The 22,328-nt window shown below is 38.2% G+C and overlaps 2 protein-coding genes across 6 annotated transcripts in view; one reads left to right on the top strand and one right to left on the bottom strand.

Annotated features, from left to right (window-relative positions):
• ANKRD22 (ankyrin repeat domain 22) overlaps positions 1 to 22,328 on the bottom strand; it is a 221,210-nt gene that overhangs the window by 171,995 nt on the left and 26,887 nt on the right. For 3 of the 5 annotated variants that reach the window (XM_064374126.1, XM_064374127.1, XM_064374128.1), the window contains exon 5: positions 20,712 to 20,810. In XM_064374126.1, coding sequence (XP_064230196.1) covers positions 20,712 to 20,810 — 99 coding nt within the window. Of the gene's footprint in view, positions 1 to 17,379; positions 20,452 to 20,711; positions 20,811 to 22,328 lie in introns of those variants that run through there. The other 2 variants (XM_012454727.3, XM_012454728.2) reach the window with 1 other exon arrangement.
• Positions 601 to 18,032, top strand: LIPM (lipase family member M). Its single transcript, XM_012454709.3, has 9 exons — positions 601 to 918; positions 5,857 to 5,974; positions 10,302 to 10,500; positions 11,720 to 11,829; positions 12,221 to 12,357; positions 12,498 to 12,644; positions 13,942 to 14,013; positions 15,421 to 15,492; positions 17,718 to 18,032. Exons 1-9 carry the CDS (start codon positions 736 to 738, stop codon positions 17,985 to 17,987), a joined length of 1,308 nt encoding a protein of 435 aa, XP_012310132.2. The 5' UTR covers positions 601 to 735; the 3' UTR covers positions 17,988 to 18,032.

The following is a 22,328-nucleotide window of genomic DNA, read 5'->3' as shown; positions in this document are numbered from 1 at the left end:
GGAATTGCTCACATTTGCCTCATAGTCAATTGAACTGGACATTTAGTTCATGAAAATAACTAGACTACAACCCATTATTTTAAACAATAGCTGGCAATTTATTTACTAGATAATCTAATCAATATTCCAGCAATTAACTAGTGATTACAACCTAAAATAAAAAGTTTGTGTATATCTACACAAAGTTTGTGGAAGATTTTTCTTCTAATTAATGTTCTCATCCATCCCTAAAAATAGAAAATGTCCATAAAATTTTAGATATTTTAAATGAAAATACTTATCACAACACTGATCTTTACCCAAATAACAGTGATCGTTGAAGTCCCAGAATATGACTATAGTGCGTTCTGCAGACTCCATCTTCTGCTATCTATCAAAGAAAGAGAAAAACTAGGAGTGGAAGGAAAGAGGTTCCCTATAGTCTTTATTACCTGGTGATAAAGTACAGAGGTTTTTATGAACTGTATCACATGCATAAAACTCCAGGTTGGATCAGAGAAAGTTCTATACACCTGCTGAAGGATCAGGGATTACAAGTTGTGTGAGGGAGGAATGGGAGGAGCCAGATGGTATTGGGACATCCTAGGCAATGTTTCCAGCCTACTTTGTGTTCTCCCTTCCCTATCAACCAAGCTTGCTTAATTTGCTTCAGAATTGGGAGAAGGAATTGCAGCCAGAAAATATGTGAAAGAGTTTTTAAACCTACAGATTATTCTTACTTTAGAATGAGTTGTTATGTTGGCAGGAAAAAATAAATGCAGATGTTGGATCATGTTGGAAATCTTGTCAAAAGAGTGGATTGTCTCACACAGAATGGAGATGTGGCTTCTGATTCTGGTGGCGTATATGTTCCAGAGAAGTGTGAATTCAGTACACATGCCAACTAAAGCTGTGGACCCAGAAGCATTCATGAATATTGTAAGTTGGGATTTTTGGGAAATGAGGTACTTTACATGTTAATGTTTGTATCTGTGTATTATTTGCATTATGTATTATATTTATACATGGTGGTGATTCATACTAGAAGAGCATAGTGATGAAGTAGAACATTATACTGGAAAGAATGCTGAATTGGATGTCAGTAGACCTGTGGTCTCCTCAGACAAATTTAGTAAACTTGGGCAAATGACTTAATCCCTTTGGGCTTCAAATACAGTTTAACTTTTCCTTGAACACTTTGGTTCATTCTATGAGTGGAGAAATAATTGAGGCCTTTTAAGTTAACCTCAGTCCCTTGATTATTTCCATTTTGTCTGTACTTTTTGTTCTTTTTTCCTTTTTTTCCATATTGTAAACATGTCAGTCTTTGCATGTTGCTATCAGAGGACCCACTTCTAGTAGCATCTTATACCATTCTATTCTACTCTTCTTATCCTGTTTTTAGACTGCTACTTCACTGAATAGCAATAAAAGGACCCCGAGTTAGTGCTACAGAGAACCATCTATGAGTAAAATGCATAAATGACAACACATCTCTTTAGGTTTACCAGGATTTTTTTTTTTTTAAGTCTTTCAAATTCTAAGCTGGGGTTTAATAATGGCCACCTTATGATAACACTGATCCCACAGCAGGCATTGTGATACAAGCTGGAGAGATACTATTCTATTTCATTTTCACTGCCTTGTGCATTAGATATGCTCAGCCACATGTTTCAAGTCCAGAAACTAAGATTAAAGCAGTTAAACAAGTTGAACAAGGCCACACCAATGTAATAGCATAGCTACTATTTAAATTCAGGACTGCCTAAACACACAGTCTGTAATTATAAACACTATGCAATAAACCCTCCCAGATGAGAAAGAGGCTACCTCCAGATGAGTAAGATGATCATGTGCAATGTCCATGTTCCACAGATTTAGCTAATATACTCTCAGGAAATGGAACTTTAACATATATTTATACTGATTTAAGAAGATCCTTTCTACAGAAGCTTCCTTGTATGGGTTCAAAAACTGACAGGCCATAGAAATATTCTGTATCTGCATGGTGCTGAATATTATGTTTCTTTTGACCATTCCAACAATTAGGTGGTTTGTCTAGGTAGTTAGCTCATTGGTGGCAGTCCTCAGAAGCCATCCTCTGACCCTGAGACTGTCCCATAAATATTCCTCTGATTTGGAGGTGAGGGGAATCTCTGTAGTGGCAGACAGAGACGATCTTCCTGGGCCTCACCCACTGGATATACCCAGCACTTACACACTGTTGGAATTTCAGGAGCCTGTAGACTAAAGCCAATTGAATTGGGCTCTGCCATTAAGCAGCTATGTCTGAAAAAATAAAGTAAAATAGAACATTTGTATGATTATTGGTATAAATTTAACAAAATAGAATAAAAGTAGTTGAGAATTTGAACTGTTTCTGAGGTAGGAGATGGGCAGGACTTACTTTCTGGTCCAAACAGGATAAAGTAAATAAATAAGCAGAAAGTAGCAGGTGGTTAAAAAAACCAGCAAGAACCAGCAGGTGGCCTGGAAGGCATCCTCTAGTTGCCCTGGCTGCTCATTAGCATAAGATACTCTCACCAGCACCATGACAGTTTACAAATGTCATAGCAATGACCCACAAGTTACTACCCTTTCCATAGCAATGGCCCAAAATTACTGAGCCTTTTTTGTTTTTTTAGAGATTTCTAAATAACTTGCCCCTTAATTTCCATGAAATTAAAAGTAGTTATAAGTGGGCATAAATACAGCTGCCAATAGCCCATATACTGCTGACTCTGGGAGAACTGCCTGAGTCAGCCCTGCTTTTCAAGAAGCAGTACCAATCAGTAGAAGATTACTGTCTAACATTACTGGCTCACCCTTGAATTCTTTCCTGGGCAAAAAGCCAAGAGCCTTCCCAAGGTAAGCTCCAATTTTGGAGCTCACCTGTTCTGTATCGGTTTGACTCTGTATGCACATCTATATGAATTATGATCTATCTTATACTTTGATTAATAACTGGCTTCATGCATGTATTTTTTCAGCAAGTGTTTATTGAGCTCCTACTAGGTCCTTGATACTGCGCTATGCACTAAGGTTAGAGAGATCTAAGAATATCAAAGGCCCTGACTTTATGGAGCTTATAGTCCAGCAGGAAGGACAAATACTCAATTAATAATGATAAGAGCAATGATGTAAAAGAAGAAAACACAAAATAGGGGGAACTAATCCAGAAAGCTTAGGAAAGCTTTGCTGAAGAAAGGTTTCAAAGCCTGAAATCTGAGACATAAATAGCAATTACTTGAGAGGGTGGTAGCAAAAAGTCAGCACACAGGACAGCTGAAGCAGCTAATGCCAAATTCAAGGAGCTGAAAGCAGCCTATATCTGAATGATCTTTTAAACATTGACTTTTTTATACTATTACAAAAGCAAAATATGCTCATTATAGAAAATTTTAAAAATACAAAAGAATAGTCACCAATGTAGTCTGCACCCAGAACTAACTACTTTGTCATGTCGTTATCTTCATTCTAAATCTGTGACTTTTTGTTTCCCTACAAAGAAATGTCATGCACAATTTACTGTTTTCCAACATTTTTTTCTACTTAACAATGTATATCATGAAGAAATTCCCAAGGTTGTAAATACCCTTCTACAACACCACTTCACCTTGCTGCATTATGTTCCAATTTTTTGAATAAATATTTGCTCCAGGTTGGATTCTCTGGGGGACAGACCCTGAGGCAAAATTCATACAGAATGTTTATTAAGGAGAATCATCATTTGTGGAAAGGAGGTACAGAATCAGGAGTAAGCAAATAGAGAAATCAAGTTGGGATACAGACTCTAAAATAGCCTCACTCAACCCCATGATGAGCTCTGGGGTTAAAACTGCTCTTCAGAGATGTCCTATGTTGGGCTGAGATGACCAGACCTTCAGATTGCAAACAGGTCAGTCACTGGATGGGGCCAAAAGGGACGTGAACTTGGAGCAGGTGGCTTTCTACAGCTGAGGCCACTCCTACAGAAGATAACAGCCAAAGGTTATCTACTGACAGCACTTCCGGTGGATGGGACAAATCCTTCACTGTCCTGCATAAAATTTCCTGCCAAGTATAGTGTGTTGACCATCTTGCCACCTATAGACAATGTTTGCAGCATTTGCAGTTCTTTTTCTTCTCGGATGTCCATGTCCCTATCCCTACCTCCTTGGCTCTTTTGAGTAACTTCTATTCAATCATCAAGGCCCAGTTCAAATTCTTCCTCCATAAGACCTTTCCTTACCTGCCCTGTTCATATTACTCCTCCTGCTCAGAATTCCTTTGCTCCTTCCTTCACTTGCATCCTTCATCCCTCATCTGACACATTACACATATCCTCTCAATAACTGCTAGTCAGATGTCCTCCATCCTCATGTTTATATATTATAGTTGTCTTATCTCCCCAAATAATCAACAACAGTTGTTGAAGGGTAGTCATCAGATCAGCAGCATCTGCTTTGCCTGGGAACTTGTATGTCAATTATTCGGATTTAACCTAGACCTGCTGTATCAGACTGTGAGTGGGGTCCAGCAATTTGTGTTTTAACAAACCCTCTAAGTAATTCTGATGCATTCTAAAATTTAAGACACTTCTATACATTTTTTAAGGTTAAGTATACAATGGTGTCTCACACACATACATGCACACATATACACTGCATTCGATAATACTTGGTTAATTAAGTTTTAATTATAGTGGTAGTTAATGCTTATTGAGTTCCTACTATGTGCTGGGGATTACAGTTAGTGTTATGTGTGCATTATCTTTTTGCATTTATTGCAACAGTCCCATAGAGTACGAACCATTAGAATTCCTAATATACAGATGAGTGAACTGAAGCACAGGAACAGTTTAACTAAATTTCTCAAAATCATACACCTTAGTTTGTGTATTAGTGCTAGAACCAGGGTTAAAACTCAAACAGTGGAATCCAGGAGCTTTCTCCTAACAACTATGTTTTTTTGCCCTATATTTTACCTGGGCATGTGATGCCTAGCCTTCTTGCTCTTTTTTAAAGCAGCCCCTGATGGAAATGGTTCTCTCTTTCTCTGAGTGATAATAATGGGCAAAAATAGTGAGGATGCTTAGGACAGCTTTGCAGCTGCAAGTTTTCCAAAGAATATCTACACGTAACTACTGTATAGTAGTTAGCCAGGGGTTTGTATACAGGCAACAAGATATCGGAAACACCTGAAATTAAATGCAAAATCACGTTTGTATATTCATTGTATATTCATTTTTATAGTTCTCCTCAAATTCTCAAAGGGAACTTTAACCTGAAAATATTAGGAATCAATGCTCTTGAGTGTGGTTTTAGAGCTGGAAGGAACCTTAGGAAATGCATGGCCCAGGGATGCTCATAAGTTGTCCTGCAACAGGTGCCCCACTGGCTGCATTAGAACCACCTGGTCTGTAACCTGAAGTGGGCTCAAGACTCTGTATGTTTCAATGCCCAGATGATTCTGTTACAAAACAAGTTTTGGAATCAGGGTTCTGATCCAGTGGTTCTCAAACATTAGAGTACATCAAAATTTCCTAAAGAGCTTGTTGAGACACAAACTACTGGGCCCGAACCTCCAAGCTCCTGATTCAGTAGGTTTGGTTGGAACCTGACAATTTGCATGTCTAACAGATTAGTCCAAGTGATGCTGATGCTTTTGTCCCAGGACCCATACTTTGAGAACCATAATTCTAGTCCAGTCTCCATATTAAGACAAAGAAAGTAAGGACTAGAGAGGGTTGGCAGATTTTTCTAAGTTAACATGATTAGCTAGGGAAAAGCAAAGACTTTGTGTCTTACAGTATCGAGAAATCTACTCTTACTTTTGGATCATTGAGAATATAGCCACAGATAATTGAACTCAAAAGAAATTGTGCTTTTTCCATAGAGTGAAATCATCCAACATCAAGGCTATCCCTGTGAGGAATATGAAGTCACAACTGAAGATGGGTATATCCTTTCTGTTAACAGAATTCCTCAAGGCTTACTGCAACCTAAGATGACAGGTATGGGTCACCCCATGTCCCCGCAACACAGCACTCTTCTCTGTAGTCACGACTTCCTTGTGATTTGAATGTAGAAGAGAGCCTGGGTTCTTAGTGCAGACTGAGGTCCATTGTTCATGTCAAAGGATGGTGTCAGTTTCCCCGTAATCTCCGTCACTATCACCCTATCCCTCCCCACCACCACCAATTATCTCAATTAAACATATAGTGTTTGCTTTTCAAAACACACCTGCAAGAAAAGTTTATTTTTTTGACTTATTTTAACAACCCATTCCCCAAAACCTCTCCTATGCAGACATTTTAGAATATTCACTGACAATTCCTTGGACAGACCATAACAACATCTGCTCATAAAGAATCAAACCTTCATTATGGCACCTGATGCCCACTCCTGTATACTCTGTATTCCTCCTCTAAAGAGCAGTTAAAATATTTAAGATGTTGCCTAGCTTTTTACTAAGGGTTTCCGAAAAACAAAGTTCTATACACATATTTAAAATTTTTGTATATATTTCCATAGCTCATACAATGCCACCCTTTTGTATGTGGGATTTTCAGCTATTGTTAGCTTTTTAAACATTTGTCTTCATTACTAAAATATACCTATTTTTCATTTCTATTTGGCTGGATTCTTTTTAATAGTCTAGCAGTGTGTTTATAGTAGCAACTACATTGTCTTTCATGTGTACATATAATTTCTTGTGTTATTTTGATATGCCAGATACACTGATAAGTGCTTTATTTGCATTAGTCTCATTTAATTTTCACAATTACTCTAAGAAACTGCTACTCATAGATGTTAAGCAGCTTGCCGAAAACGTTGGTGCTCGAGCTAGCTAGTGAGCTGTAAAACCTGCACTCAAATCAAATCTGTCTCTCTGCCACTATAGCCAATGTTCTTAACTAGGACCAGAAAATGCTGGGCAAATGCTCTCGGGCTTTGGTGTAAAGAATCTTTGGGGCTCTGTTTTACTCTAATTTGTACTCGTGTAGCTTTTTGAAAACCACTGTTTTTTCTCACTAGCTGCCCCTCTGTGCTTTATATATGTCTAGTATGCACCTACCTCAGAGTCTTTGGACTTAAATTTCTCCCTCTGGACCACTGTTTCATCAGATGTCTATGCAACTTGCCTCGGCCCTTCTTTCGGTCTACTTGATCACAGTTCTTCCCTGGCCACCATGTTCAAAACTGCAGCCCTTTGTTACCTATTGAGTTCTCGCCCCTTACTCTGCTTACTTTTCCATACAGCGCTTACCATCACCTGATGCGATATTTGTATGTTTGTCTATTGTCTGTCTCCCCCTAATCAGAGTGTAAACTCAGTGGGAGCAGAGACTTCATTTGCTTTGCTCAAGGCTATACCCAGTAACTGAGTGCTGAGCACATTCTAGTGCTAATAAAGATTTGTGGGGTGAATTATGGATTTTGTATAAATAAATGGACTGGGGACACAGCCCCACAAATCCAAGGGGAGTGGGCAAAGCACAGTTCTTCCAAGAAATAGAGTGACTTAGTAATTATTAAGTGTGGGGGTCACCTGCAGCCCCTAGTCATGGATGGAATTTGTTTTCTTACATCCTGTTAACTCAGACTGTTCACTCATTGCCCAGATGTTTGAGGTTCAAGGAATCAGCCTCTTCGGCCCAGTCGGAGGAGAATACTTCCCTCTAGTGGCTGGTGTTCCCATGTGCCTCTTCAGAGGCAATCTCCCGTATCAAAATAAAAAAAGACTTTTTTCACCAACTCTTCAAAAAGAAAGCCGATGAAATTCATACCGAAAACAACTGAAAAATGTTTACTGAAAAGCTTAAAGCTTGTGGTAGCAGCCTTTTTATCTTTATCAAAGAATCTTAGTTGGCTTCAGTATCGAGAGAAAATAGGCTGGGCCATCCTCAGAAATGACAGCTGTGTAAGTGTAGCTCTTACACACTCACCTGCTGGCTGTAATTTAAATAGAAGACCGTGGCTCTAGGGGATGTTTGAAATGATCTAAATGAGCCAGTCCTCCTGTTAGGGGAATCACAAGAACAAACTGTATGGCTAAGTAGAACTCAGCTGACCTCAATCATGGAAAATGCCCTAAGACTCTCAGAGGGAGCACTGATCACCATGGTTTGATGGTCCTGTGTTAACACAGCTGAGGTCACTTTCCTGTGTGTGAAGAAGATGAACTAAATGACCAGGCATTAAGGAAAACCTAGAATAACCCTGAGTTCCTTTCTCCTGGCCCAGCACTCACAGTCCTCAGTGACTTACACATTCTCTCACCTGAGAGATAAAATAAGGCAGATGGAATTCATGAAGACTGTCAAGAGGCTGGATGAGTTTAGTGCAGAAGGGCTTTTGTCCTACAGGGAGATTGCATGTGTGTTTGGTTCCCCTTTATAGCAATAATAACAAGAGCTACCCATCTGATATGAGGTCAGCAGCATGCTGAGTGCTTAATGCACAGTACCTGATTTAACCCTTTTCTGCCAAAACCCTGTGAGGTGGACAATTGTGTTCTCATTTTGCTAATGAGGATGCTGAAGCTCAGAAAGTCACTTGCTTTAGAGAATTATAACAACAATAATGGAAGCAATAAAGCTGTATTTTACTACAGGCTTTTTCTAAGCGAGGTACTGTGGTACGGACATTGCATTCACGATGTGATCTAATTCTCACAAGTCCTGTTGAGAGCATGATGTAGTTTTTCCTCCTAATAGGGTAGCATTTTATTAATCTTTCAGTCAAATTTGCTAATGTCAAAATAATGTATATACCTTAATTTACGAACACATTAGAATTCTTAAAACTCTTTATCCTTCTCTATTATCTACTGATATCTTTATAATTCTTTATTTTGATGTAATTTCCAATTTATGGAAAAGTTCTGGGAATAGTACAAGGGACATCATATATCTTTTGTCCCAATTTACCAACTGTTTACAGTTTTACCCCATTTATTTTATTATTCTCCTTATCTCATCTCTTATGTGTATCTTAATACTTTTTCCAAAACCTTTGATGGCAAATTTGAGACAACATTGTGCCTATTTGTCCTTAAGTACTTCAGCGAGTGTTTTCAAAGAACAAGAGTATTCTCTTCTATAACTGCAATACATTTATCAAAATTAGAAAACATTGATTGACATTAGTATTTAATTCGTAGTCTGTATTCAAATTTTGTCAATTGTCCCAAAGTCCTTTATAGCTGTTTTCCCTCTCCCGGTCCATAATCTAATCCAGGATCATTTACCACATTTGGCCATCAAGTCTGTCTCCTCCACAAACAAAGAATTCCTAAGGTTTTCTTTGTCTTTTTGATTTTTGCATTTTTGAAGAGTTTTGGACAGGGATTTTAATTTGGTTTATCTCATGTTTCTTCATGGTGTGATTCAGGTTATACATTTTCGGCAAGAATAACACAGAAGAGAAGTTATATCTTTCTTGGTTCATCATATTATTAAGCAAATAAGTTGGCTTGTTCCAGTATGGATATTAACTTTCATGACTTTGTTAAGGTGGTATCTGCCAGATTTTCTAAAGTTAGTATTTTTTCCTTTTGTAATTAACAAATAAGTTATGGGAAGATGCTTTCAGGATACGTAATATTCTGTCTTTAAACTCTTCCTCACTAATTTTAACATTCACTGATAATTTCAATCTTTCTGAATTTGTTAACTGGTATTATATTGTAAATCAATGTTTTGTATTTACTATTTGGCATTATTCTGTAAATAAGAGCTTTTCCTTCCCTTCTAGTTATTTATGTGTTCATTCATTTATTGGTCTCTATATGGACTTAAGCATTCTTAACTTATTCAGTGGGATATATTTCTTTACTATCATTATTTTGATGCTCGATATTTCTGTATTTGTACAATGGGAGCTCCTTCAAGCTGGCTTGTGGGTCCTTTTGACATGAAGATCTCTTAATCACTAAACCATTATATATATATGTGGTATACATGTATCTTAATAATCATACTGTACCATCTACTGGGGCACTTTCAGTATTTCTTAAGAGCCTGGACATGTCTGATAATAATAATTACACAAAACTAATGACAGAAGTTAAACTTTATAGATTCCTTTTCTGCCAGGCAACATGCCATCTGTTTCTTGTGCTCTATTTTATTAAAGCATAACAAAAACTTTATTTTACTGATGAGGAAATCAAGATACATGACGAAGGTTAAGTAACTGGCCAAGATAACTAAGCTAGCAAGCAGCTGAATCAAGATTTAAACACAGGTTTGTTTGGCCTGAAAGCTCTTATTCATTATTGGGTAACAAGAAAGAGGGAGAACATTTCACACAGCTGAAACTTTTTCTTTTGTGCAGGTTCCAGGCCTGTGGTGTTACTGCAGCATGGCCTAGTTGGAGGCGCTAGCAACTGGATTTCCAACCTGCCCAACAATAGCCTGGGCTTCATTCTGGCAGATGCTGGTTTTGACGTGTGGATGGGGAACAGCAGGGGAAATGCCTGGTCTCGAAAACACAAGACCCTCTCCATAGACCAAGATGAGTTCTGGGCGTTCAGGTATATGAAAATCTTGAGAATGGAGGTAGACATGTCTGCCTTTCAAAGAACTAGGCAAAAAATTATGGCTTCTAGTGTTTGGTTGATTTATTTTGTTTGAGTCATCATTATCCTTACATGATATCCTCCAATTTTTTAAAATTAACTAGTGATACTTTCATTGAAGTAGTGAGGAATATTGAGTTCCCATGTAGAAGGCTGGGTCTGGTTAATAGGGTGAGAATGGTGGTTGATATCAGGTGACTGAGATTGGAATGAGAAAAGTGTAGATCCATTCCCTTGTAGGAGGGTAATAGTATAATAGTACTCCAGAAGGAGATGAGACCAGGCAGCATTAAAAAAAATGAAGAAAAACTATTAAGCCTAGTGTATTAGTCCGTTTTCACACTGCTATAAAGAACTGCCCGAGACTGGTTAATTTATAGAGGAAAAAGGTTAATTGACTCACAGTTCAGCGTGGTTGAGGAGGCCCCAAGAAGCTTACAAGAAGGCGAAGGGGAAGCAGGCACCCTCTTCACCAGGCTGCAGCAAGACATGCTGATCAAAAGGGGGAGGAACCCCTTATAAAACCATCAGATCTTATGAGAACTCACTCAGTATCACGAGAACAGCATGGGGGAAACCACGCCCATGATTCAACTACCTCCACCTGGTCTCTCCCTTAACACATGAAGATTATAAGGATTACAATTCAAGGTGAGATTTGGGTGGGAATACAAAGCCTAACCATATCACCTAAGGATCATCAATTTGACTTACACATCTCTCATGCTTGTACAAAAGATTTTTAATGCTTTTATTTTAATTACTGATTGATGTTCAACTTGCTTTTTATTCTTATCAGAGAAGGGTCCCTTCAGCATCTTTACAACTATTTCTATAAATGAATCTGCATAGCCCTGTGCTGTTCTGTTTAAAAATAGGACAGGACACTTACACTAGGAGTTGGGTTATGTGCTTGGTAAATATTCACTGAAGATGTTCTTGCTCTATGATAACATCTAGAGAAAATAGCAGTTGTTAGTAGCTTGTGACTCCAGAGATACCCACGTATCTCAGGTTTGAAAGAAATCCATTCTGAGTGTTGTGAGGGACACAGTAACAAGCTATCAGGGCTGACAATTCAAGAACTTGTTTGTAAACCTGACAGGGAAGGGGGAGTGCTTTTGTTTGTTTCTGATTATAATTTTTCATATAATTTTGTCTTTTCCCCTTGTAGTTATGATGAGATGGCTAGGTTTGACCTTCCTGCAGTGATAAACTTTATTTTGCAGAAAACGGGCCAGGAAAAGATCTATTATGTCGGCTATTCACAGGGCACCACCATGGGTAGGTTCAAAGAAAAGCAGGTTTGTATACTTGGAAGAAATGTGAGCATACAGCACCAGCTATCCCTGAAACCAGTCACCTTGTACTTCCCTCAGACCCGGTCTTGTCATCTTCAGAAACATGTAGTCCCCAGCAATGTGTCTAGTATATAGTTACCTCTCAATATAAATGTTTTCTCAAAGCCAATATCATTCTATTCGATTATTTAACTCATTGAGCACTTACTACTTGAAAGCAAATATGCTGGTGTCATAAGGACCTTATAATTTTATAGGAGAGGTAAGATACAATCACATATATGATTACCAAAATATCTTGTTAAAAACAAAATATACATTTTATGAGTTCTAAAATATTCAGCATTCATGTTGACATATTTCTTCTTTTGTAGGGTTTATTGCATTTTCTACCATGCCAGAGCTGGCTCAGAAAATCAAAATGTATTTTGCTTTAGCGCCCATAGCCACTGTTAAGCATGCAAAAAGCCCTGGGGTCAAATTTTTGTTGCTGCCAGATATGATGATCAAGGTATGTGACTCCTCAGAAAATTTCCTGTGCACGTTGAAAAATCTTCCAGCCCAATTTCCTAAAACATAAACTTTTAAATTACAGCCACGCCTTTTCTGTCTGTCATGTAATGACGACCATGTCACTTCATATTTTTACAGGGATTATTTGGCAAAAAAGAATTTCTGTATCAGACCAGATTTCTCAGACAGTTTGTTATTTACCTTTGTGGCCAGATGATTCTTGATCAGATTTGTAGTAATATCATGTTACTTCTGGGTGGATTCAACACCAACAATATGAACATGGTAAGTTGAAGCTTAGTAAATGCATCCCAGCATAAAGCTGGGAGCCACATGGCTCCCTCCTGGAGGGAGAGCTAATGCCAATGAAGAATCAGAGGAAGGATATATTCCCAGTGACTCAGTTCTTTCTGAACTGTAAGGAAATAAGGGAAATGCTTCAGTATGGACTGAAACAAGGTTAACATAAGGGCATTGCTAGATATTAAATCACAGATTATAGATGGAAGAGATCTGAAAGCAGCTTTACTACAGTGAATTAAATTTAAAAGAGCAATTAGCACCTGTTAGTCAACAGAGAAAACCGTCGTATATCATCCACCTCTACTTTCCACTGGGGTCCTTTCGGCTTATAGTTTAAGTTCTTTGATGGAACATCAGGGACTTTCATTTTGGCTTAGGCTACCAGTTGGTATCACTAGGTGGGTTCCCTAGGAAGCATACTCTCAGACGGAGATTAATCACAATGATCTGTGCTCTGCTCTAAGGATAATACCTAGAGAAGGAAAAGAAACAGGATTAGGTAGGTGAAAAAGTCAAGTAGTGATGTAGCCTCAATAGGAGCCTTAGTTGATCCTGCAGGGATTTGTGAAGACAGGATGACCCTTCAGAACTGTGCTGTTAGGAAAAGAGGACTGGGTCTTTATATACCATACCAACCAGTCATTTAATGTAGCCACACCAGTAACAGGGAACACTGGGCAAGGTATCTGCCTGCAACTGGAGCAATCCTCAAAGCAGGCTGAAAGTGGAGGGCTGTTCGCCAGCAGCACTCCCAGCAGCTGAGGCAACGTTTCTTTAATCCTGAAGATTTTTTCTTCTTTAAGATAAATAATTTGATTTATAGGAACCATTTGATAAGCATGTATTATATACCAGGCTAATTTACTACCTATACCAAGCCTATGAGTGTTATTAATATCCCCACTTTGCAGATTAGTATACTAAGATTTAGTGACTTAAAGGACTCACCCAAATTCACCTAAAAATTAAACTGTAGAGCTAGGATTTGAATACAGGCCCAATACTGGAGCCCTCATCCTAAATATCACTAGTTAACTTTTTTTTAAGTAGAGGACAGATCTCTGATGAGAAGCTATTCTCAAATGAAAAATACAGATGTCTGGCAATACATTTAGTGACCATTTTATTTATGTGCTTGTACATATTGTTTCATAGATAATTGCTGATAATTTAATAACATTCCCATTTCTTAGTCTGATACCCTGGAGATTTGGTCTTGACAAGGCATACCTCTTGTAAGTTTTTCTATGTCCCAAAAAACGCTCATGCTTTGTTACAGAGCCGAGCAAATGTATATGTTGCCCACACTCTTGCTGGAACATCTGTGCAAAATATTCTACACTGGAGCCAGGTAAGAATGTTGAATTTACAGTCTTTGCTAAGTGTCCTTTCGTATTTTATCTAGAATAGTCAAAGGACACCCTTTAGATAGCCCAGGGATGATTTCACATTTATTCTAAGATTAAATGCAATATCATCAATGCTGTTTTTTTTTTAAATTTTTTTCCATTTTTTATTTTTATTTTATTTTATTGCATTTTAGGTTTTTAGGGTACATGTAAAGAACATGCAAGATTGTTGCATAGGTACACACATGGCAATATGGTTTGCTGCCTTCCTCCACATCACCTATATCTGGCATTTCTCCCCATGTTATCCCTCCCCAACTCCCCAGCCCCCGCTGTCCCTCCCCTTAGTTCCCCCCTACAGACCCTGGTGTGTGATGCTCCCCTCCCTGTGTCCATGTGTTCTCATTGTTCAATACCTGCCTATGAGTGAGAACATGTGGTGTTTGATTTTCTGTTCTTGTGTCAGTTTGCTGAGAATGATGGTTTCCAGATTCATCCATGTCCCTACAAAGGACACGAACTCATCATTTTTTATGGCTGCATAGTATTCTATGGTATATATGTGCTACATTTTCCCTGTCAATGCTCTTTTGATGGAGAATTTGATCTACATCATTGAAACTTCTCAGGAAATGGGAGGAAAGGACAGAAGTAGTCTAAGGACTTCTTTAGTGGATCTTAAAATCATGAATTTAGATGATCCAAGTGAGACTTCTCAAAGATGTGGCTGGAGAGGATTATGTTTCTTATCTTCTCTTCAGCTCCTCCAGCCATACAGTCAAGTGGAAACAAAAATGCTAAGGTGGGGTCTAACTGTCCAAAGAGATATTCACAGGAGTCCTTCACACTGCAAGCTTTACCTACAATTACAGGAAACACACACCTCTGTGTGTCCATGTGGTGTGTGTGAAAGAGAGAGGGAGAGAGGAAAAGAGAGAGTTCTCTCTGTGGAAGAGGGGGGGGAGAGAGAGAGAGAGAGAGAGAGAGAGAGAGAGAGCGAGCGCAAGCGAGAGGGTGATTGTACCATCAAAACCAGAGAAGAATTCTAAGTTGGATCAAATTTTGGTCGCTATCTCCCAGGATCACCACATTGCACAATTCCAGGGCACAATGCCCCATTGTAGCTCACAGAGTTATGGAGGATACCACTCACATTAAGTACAATGAGGATATACTTCCTGGAGTTGATAATGCAATGATCAAGAATTTATGTCTGTCTTTCTCTCAAAAGGCCTCATTCTTGCTTCACCATTTTCCTGAGAGGCTTATCCCGACATTGAATAGAAGAGCAGCTCCACCTTTGCTCTCTGCTTCCCTCACAATTGCACACTGGTAGCACATTTCCACCACCCCACCAGCCTTATCCACTGAGACATTTGAATACCTTGTAAATTTTTGTTTCCTTTTAGGCAGTGAATTCTGGTGAACTCCGGGCATTTGACTGGGGGAGTGAGACCAAAAATCTGGAAAAATGCAATCAGGTACAAAAATCAGATACCATCTGCTGAAAATATATGCACTGGAAATGTATGACAGGGAAGCAATAGTTACAATTTATTCTAGATACGGGAAAAAAATATGAAAATTTAAGCAGAAAAAAAATAGTTCATGTTTGACTCCATTTGAAAATGGTTAAGTTCGCAGCTTAGCCAAAAAACCTCTCTGCTTTTACAATGGAGTACAAGGCCCTTTTTTTTGCTGAGGTTATCTCCCTGAACAAGGCACTGGGACGCAGGAGAATCTGTTGAACCCGTGAGGCAGAGTTTGCAGTAAGCCAAGATCTGCCATTAAACTCCAGCCTAAGCAACAGAGTGAGACTCTGCCTCAAAAAAAAAAAAAGAAAGAAAAAGAAGACCCATAAGCATTCTCCCTGGTTACACTTTCAATTAATCTGTAATTAGCTAGTTAAAAAAAATTTTTTAATGTTATTACATTACCCAAGAAAATATGTATCTAATGCTATGAACTAAAATTAAAAATCAAAGTGTGGAGATTCAGAATTGCATAGGTATGCTCTTTTGAACAATCTTCTGAAGATTTTTGGTAATCATGTGTGTAAATGTAAATAAATATTTACCATACAGACAAAGCTGAAAGGGGCAGATTAGACACAGCTTAGTCTTTCTTTGAGAGTCTCGTCTCACATCATAATTAACATCCACTGCCATACATCTATCTAGATGTAAAATGCTAGGACACTGGACAAACTGTGCAGTGCCCCTGGATAGCAAACTCTCAGTCTTTGGTATCAGCTGCTTCTCTTGAGGTCCTTCTTCACTGTTTCCTAAAATATGTCATTAAAGAAAGTATTCCTGTTCTAAGATTTTTTTTTTTAATTTTTAAAAATTTTGTTTTGAGACAGAGTCTTGTTCTGTCACTCAAGCTGGAGAGTAGTGACACAATCTTGGCTCACTGCAACCTCTACCTCCCATCTTCAAGCCATTCTCCTGCCTCAGCCTCCTAAGTAGCTGGGACTACAGGCACATGCCACCACACTCAGCTAATTTTTTTTTTTTTTTAATTTTAATGGAGATGTGGTTTCATCATGTTGGCCAGGCTGGTCTCAAACTCCTGCCCTCAAGTGATTCACCCACTTGGGCCTCCCAAAGTGCTGGGATTACAGGCATGAGCCACTGTGCCTAGCCCTAAGATGGTTTTAATTTATCAACATTTAATGGACTGAGTTCTAGAGAAATTGATTCACACAGAATAGGAACCAAAAGATGGGAGTGGAAGGGAAGAGAAAACACACACACAAAAAGTATCATAGAATCACAGAAACTCAGAACGAGTCATGACATTTAGTTCAATCTTTTTAACCTGTAAGATGACGAAAATAATACTATTAGCCCCATAGAATTTTTCAACTTTCCTTATCCAGATTAGGCCATAACTCTAAATTCCTAGGGAGCCACAAAGAGAAACCAGAGCATCTAGGATTGGAGTCAAAACTCTGTGGCGGATCTCCTGAGTAAGAAATGGGCTTTACTATTTCTGTGGAAAGTTCTGGATGCTGATTAATCTCAAGGGCTCAGCTGGCCAGGCTAATTCTACTAACACAGCATAAATACAGAAAGTTCCCAGGAATTAGGAATACTAATTGGTATATTTGGTGGTGGTGGGGGGTGGGGAAAAGGGTTGGAGCTGGTATTTAACTTTTACTTCCCTTTGGCTCCAGTTACCTGAGTGCCATAGGCCATAGTTCTGGAGATGCAGTCAAGCTGGGCCTGCCTCAAAGCCTGCCTGGGATCACAGAAAGACTCTGTAGATGCAGAGCCCTTCCCAGCAGGTTCCTTGCTTTTCTCTGTGGAATATAATTCTTGTCGCATGAAATGTTTGTGGAATTATCTTTTAAAAGAACCAGGGCATCATTTTTTAAAACAATTTATTTACAAAATATTCAATAGGAAGAAAAACGAAGTACAAGGCATTACGTGTTTTTATGTGTTTTCTCACTTGACCTAGCTAGTTATTACAGATATTATCCCCATTCACAGAAGAAACTAAGGTTCCATACATAATGTTAAGTAATGTTACCTTAAAATAAGGGTGGGAACAGAAATTCTTAACGGAGTCTGTGTGGCTTTAACACCTGTGTACCCTTGACCGCAGCAAATGGCACGTTTATTATATTTATTTCAAACATAAATTATGAGTCTGAAAGTCCAAATGTTACCAAGAGTTAAGAACTATTTCTTTTCTTTAGCCAACTCCTGTAAGGTACAGAGTCAGAGATATGACGGTCCCTACAGCAATGTGGACAGGAGGTCAGGACTGGCTTTCAAATCCAGAAGATGTGAAGATGCTGCTCTCTGAAATGACCAACCTCATCTACCATAAGAATATTCCTGAATGGGCTCATGTGGATTTCATCTGGGGTTTGGATGCTCCTCGCCGTATGTACAATGAAATCATCCATCTGATGCAGCAGGAGGAGACCAATCTTTCCCAGGGACGATGTGAGACCGTATTGTGAAGCATCCGATACTGATGAGTCTAGGACAACCTCATGAGGGAGGGGGCTAGGACCCATGAAGGCAGAATTAGGGAGGGCAGAGACCTAGTATACATTTTTCAGATTCTCTGCACTTGGCACTAAATCTGATACTTACTTTTTTCAGTAAATTAAAGTACTCATTGGGTAAAGAGGTTTTATATGCTATTATATATTCTATCATTTTGAAGGGTAGATTTTACCTGACAGCCAGAAAGTACTAGACATTGTGTATAAGCGTCAAGTAAATCTCTTTAAAGCATTATTTTTTCTATAAGCCATATATTTTGAGCACTAAAGTAAAATGACAAATTGCGACAGATATTGAGGTCTGGAATCTCTGGATTGTTGTCGACTTTGACAAAAATAGCTAGACATTTTCACCTTGTTGCCATAGAGACATAACACTACCTCAGGAAGCTGAGCTGCTTTAACAACAACAAAATCAGTGTTACAGTATAGATGAAATATATGTTAAGCACTCTCAGAATAAGGCCAAGTTTTACAGTTGGATCTCAGGGAAGAAAATTTTATAGGATGTTTATGAGTTTTCCAATGAATGCATTCTGCATTACATAAAGTATACATGTGCATTTCAATGTCTAGATTCTAGTCCAAGCTTGCTGAAGGGTTTACAGCTTGTTGCTAGGAGACCTAATGGCTAGAAATTTCTGGCTTAATTTTCTGCCTCCAAAAATTTAAAGCTAGGAAGAAAATTGCATATGGCATGAGCATGATGAAACAAATTGTTGTATGCTTTATCCTTTAAGCTTGACAAAGTTAATGTCAGACAGTCACCACAACTCATTCACAAACCATGAATTATTTCTTCAGAAAATTATTTCACTTTTACACAGTTTCAAAGATGACAGTTGTAAATTACATTGGTATTACAAATTACATTGGCAAAATCTCTGAAACCAAATCCAAGATTAGTGCGGGTCAAAAGCATATTGTTGAAAGTATACTGGTGTGTGAAGTTCACTTGTGTGGTTTTTCTGTCCCTAAGGATCACTTGGTAGCTCAGCTCAGTGCCAGTGAATCTTAATTTATTAAGACACATTTAAAGCCTTCAGAATCTATATCTACACACTACTACTTCCTTCATAAAATAGGTTTCTTAAAGGCCTGTACACAGCTCAATATATATTGCTGGATTTGATTTTCATTAGACCTTTCAAGGACGGTAAATCTTTCATTCTTAGACTGTACTTGTTACTACAGACAGTGTGGCTGGCTTAGTCTCTCTCTGAAGCTACATGAGATTCATTCTTGATTTGCAAAATTCAATCGTATTTTTAAAATGAATTTATTTTTACTCTGCCTCATTCACAGAGGAAGTGAGACAGATATTTTGATATTCACAATCTCTCACTTAGACAAATAATCCAGATCCTACCTCATTATATAGCTGTTTCTTGTGAAAAACTTTATCCAAATAAGTTACAATATTTTACATTTATCAATAAAATAAACAATGCTAACAAGCTTGGTAATCACCTTGTATATACAGAGATCATGAAGATTTTTTTAAACAAACATTTTCATAGTTGCATAGTCTTGCTCAAACCAAGATGGCTTTTATTTGTAAACGAAAATCTCTAGTGGTATGCTGGTAAACCAACTTTCTGGAAACAAACAAACAAAAGCTTGGATTGATCAATTTGCCAATTCTGTGGTGTAAACATGCTCACCACTGACACTTGATGTTTATTGGAGTTGTTTCATCAAATAAATATTTATGTGTGAATCTCTAAGCCCACACACATACACATACCATTCTATACAAATGTACATATTTAATACTTTGATTCTTCTGCTCAGTACTCAGAGGGTGCCGAGAGGAACAGTTTATCTCCTAGGGCATGACAGACTGGACAGTCTTTTTATAAGAGTGATGCAACTAGGAAGAGAGAACACTGTCTCAGAAGATAACCCTGATACTCTTCTTCAGGAAAGACTGCATTTGGAACACAAGGGCTTTTTTTTTTTTTTTTTTTTTGAGACAGGGTCTCACTGTTGCCCAGGCTGCTCTCAAACTCCTGAGTTCAAGTGATCCTCCCACCTCAGCCTCCCAAGTAGCTGGGATTACAGGCATGTACCACTGTGCCTAGCTGAAACATCAGTTTCTGACTGAAGTGGAGACAGCAACAACTTGAGTGTTTCACTTAGAGGGATTATGGCCATGGTGAACTTGATTGAGAAAACAATGCTATAAAAAAAATCTCTTCCAAAACATTAACCAAGATAATCATCGTTATCCCCATAAAATGATGGCAGCCAGGTGGCCCATGGACCAACAGTCTAAAGTGAAGATAGAATCCAGTCTTTAACTTTGTCTATATCTCCATCGGCATGGTCACAAGGATTACGACGCTTTCCTTAGCATTAATTCAATCTGGGAAAATTTTAATCTCCGTGCAATATCCAGTGAGCTCTCACCATGCTGATGGGGGAGAAAAATACAGTTATTTCCAATAGAGTACCCAAGATCTTGGAAATAGCTTAGACCAATTGACTCTCTGGCTTGGCAAGGGCTTTAAAAGGCAGTCAGTCCTAATAGTAATAGGATAGCTTTATTCCTTAATGAGGATGATTAATTTTACTGTTGTTTACATCAGAGGCAAATAATTTCCTTCAACATAGGCCTAGATTAGAAGATGATGCTGTCAGAGGAACCTCAGTCCATGGTCCATAGACCCTTACCTTATTCTTTATTGTGGGGTCTGCATGGGCTTCCAGGAGCAGAGGGATAAGAGACTGGTTTTTCATCTCACAGGCATAATGTAACGCGGTACAGCCATACTGAAACACAAAGGCCCAAAGCTTCAGCTCATCAGTCCGGATCTCCACTGACCATAGCATGTGGCTTCATTGGCAAATCCTTTTCATACATTGTGGTATACAACTAAGCAAAAAAACAATCTGCAAGCCATTGATAGATAACTGTTTCAAGTACTTAAGACAGTTTCTTCTCTGCCTCAATGTATATGTATTTAGTGTCATATAAGCCATGGATCTCTGTCCTTTTGCTTTTCATTTTCTGTTCTAAACTGAAGAATGCAACTTATGAAAAGCTGATGCTGAATGGTGACAAGGTTTCTTTGTAGTAGGCTATATGTCTTGGTGATCATCACCTTGATCATGTCACCATCTTTTAAAGAGTCTCCACATGTACCTTTACATAAATATTATCCTCTATAGTTTTGATGATGATTCCTGCTGAAGAAGATGAGTGCTCTTACTGCTGCAGGACACCTACAAGATCGGTGCAGTTCTACAGAGATGTCTCCCAAACGTGATTTGTTATAGCTTATATTATGTGTTATAAACTAGTGCATCTATTCTGTTAGTACTAATTTAAAATACTATAGGTCAAAAAAATTATAGCTAGGGCATTAGTGTTCAAAATTTGGCCTTTGGAAAAGTAGCCAAGCAATCATGGTTTTGGTAAGTGAAGAAATAATATCTTTGACTAACAAAACTAACAGAGTTAGCTCTGGATCGTATTCCCTAGAAACACCTCTAAAATTATAGAAGATCACGTTGCAATTACTTATTTTTATTAAGTGGTAGCATGACAAATGGAAGCTTTGGTTCTGATTTTTTCATGTGAAATAGAGTCTAATTACCCCAAAATACAAAACACTGTCTTACCTAGAAAGTGGATTTTAATATTCAGATCGTTTTTGAAAAATGTTTGGTATTAGAAGTGGGTGTCTGTGTGTGTACATGTGTGTGTCTCAAACTCCTGAGTTCAAGTGATCCTCCCATCTCAGCCTCCTATGTAGCTGGGACTATAGGTGAATGCCACTGCACCTAGATAGCAGTATCTCTGTCTAGAGAGAGAAATACACATAAATAGCTGGGAAAATATCCTAGAGAAATTTTGGTCACAGGCACAAATTTTAAATCTATTGAATTTAAATGAAAAGACTAAGAAAATTTAAATTATTAAATTTAAATGAAAAAAAAGAAAAACCTTCAACAAACTTTTAATCTTTAATAACCTCTTACTTAATGTATTTCAAAGCTATCTAAAGGAATGGAAATGCACAGTAGCTGTCAATACAAATTTATCCAAAAGCTCTAGTTGAAATAAAAGGAAAATATTATTGTCTTGTGTGTGTGTGTGCACGTGTGTGTGTGTGCGCACGCGCGCCACACAAAACTACCTGCATTTAAACATAATACTAGCATAGGCAAAACCGAAATGATGTAAATAAGTCATAGAAACAGGAACGGGGACACGGTCTCTGTAATAAAACAATGGTAATACACACAAGTGTGCACACACATAAAATACATTAGGCATCACAAATT

This window comes from Aotus nancymaae, unplaced genomic scaffold (genome assembly GCF_030222135.1).
Source record: "Aotus nancymaae isolate 86718 unplaced genomic scaffold, 86718_ANA_hifiasm-v0.15.2.pri h1tg000010l, whole genome shotgun sequence".
NCBI classification, from domain to species: domain Eukaryota; kingdom Metazoa; phylum Chordata; class Mammalia; order Primates; family Aotidae; genus Aotus; species Aotus nancymaae.
Note: the sequence above shows the minus strand (reverse complement) of the source record. Positions and strands in the feature narration are given on the sequence as shown.

Excerpts from the sequence above, each read along its gene's own strand:
- LIPM (XM_012454709.3), top strand. The coding sequence starts at position 736 with ATGTTGGCAGGAAAAAATAAATGCAGATGTTGGATCATGTTGGAAATC. Across the intron at positions 12,358-12,497 it reads TGCCAGATATGATGATCAAG|GGATTATTTGGCAAAAAAGA; the intron begins GTATGTGACTCC and ends ATATTTTTACAG. Across the intron at positions 15,493-17,717 it reads ATCTGGAAAAATGCAATCAG|CCAACTCCTGTAAGGTACAG; the intron begins GTACAAAAATCA and ends TCTTTTCTTTAG.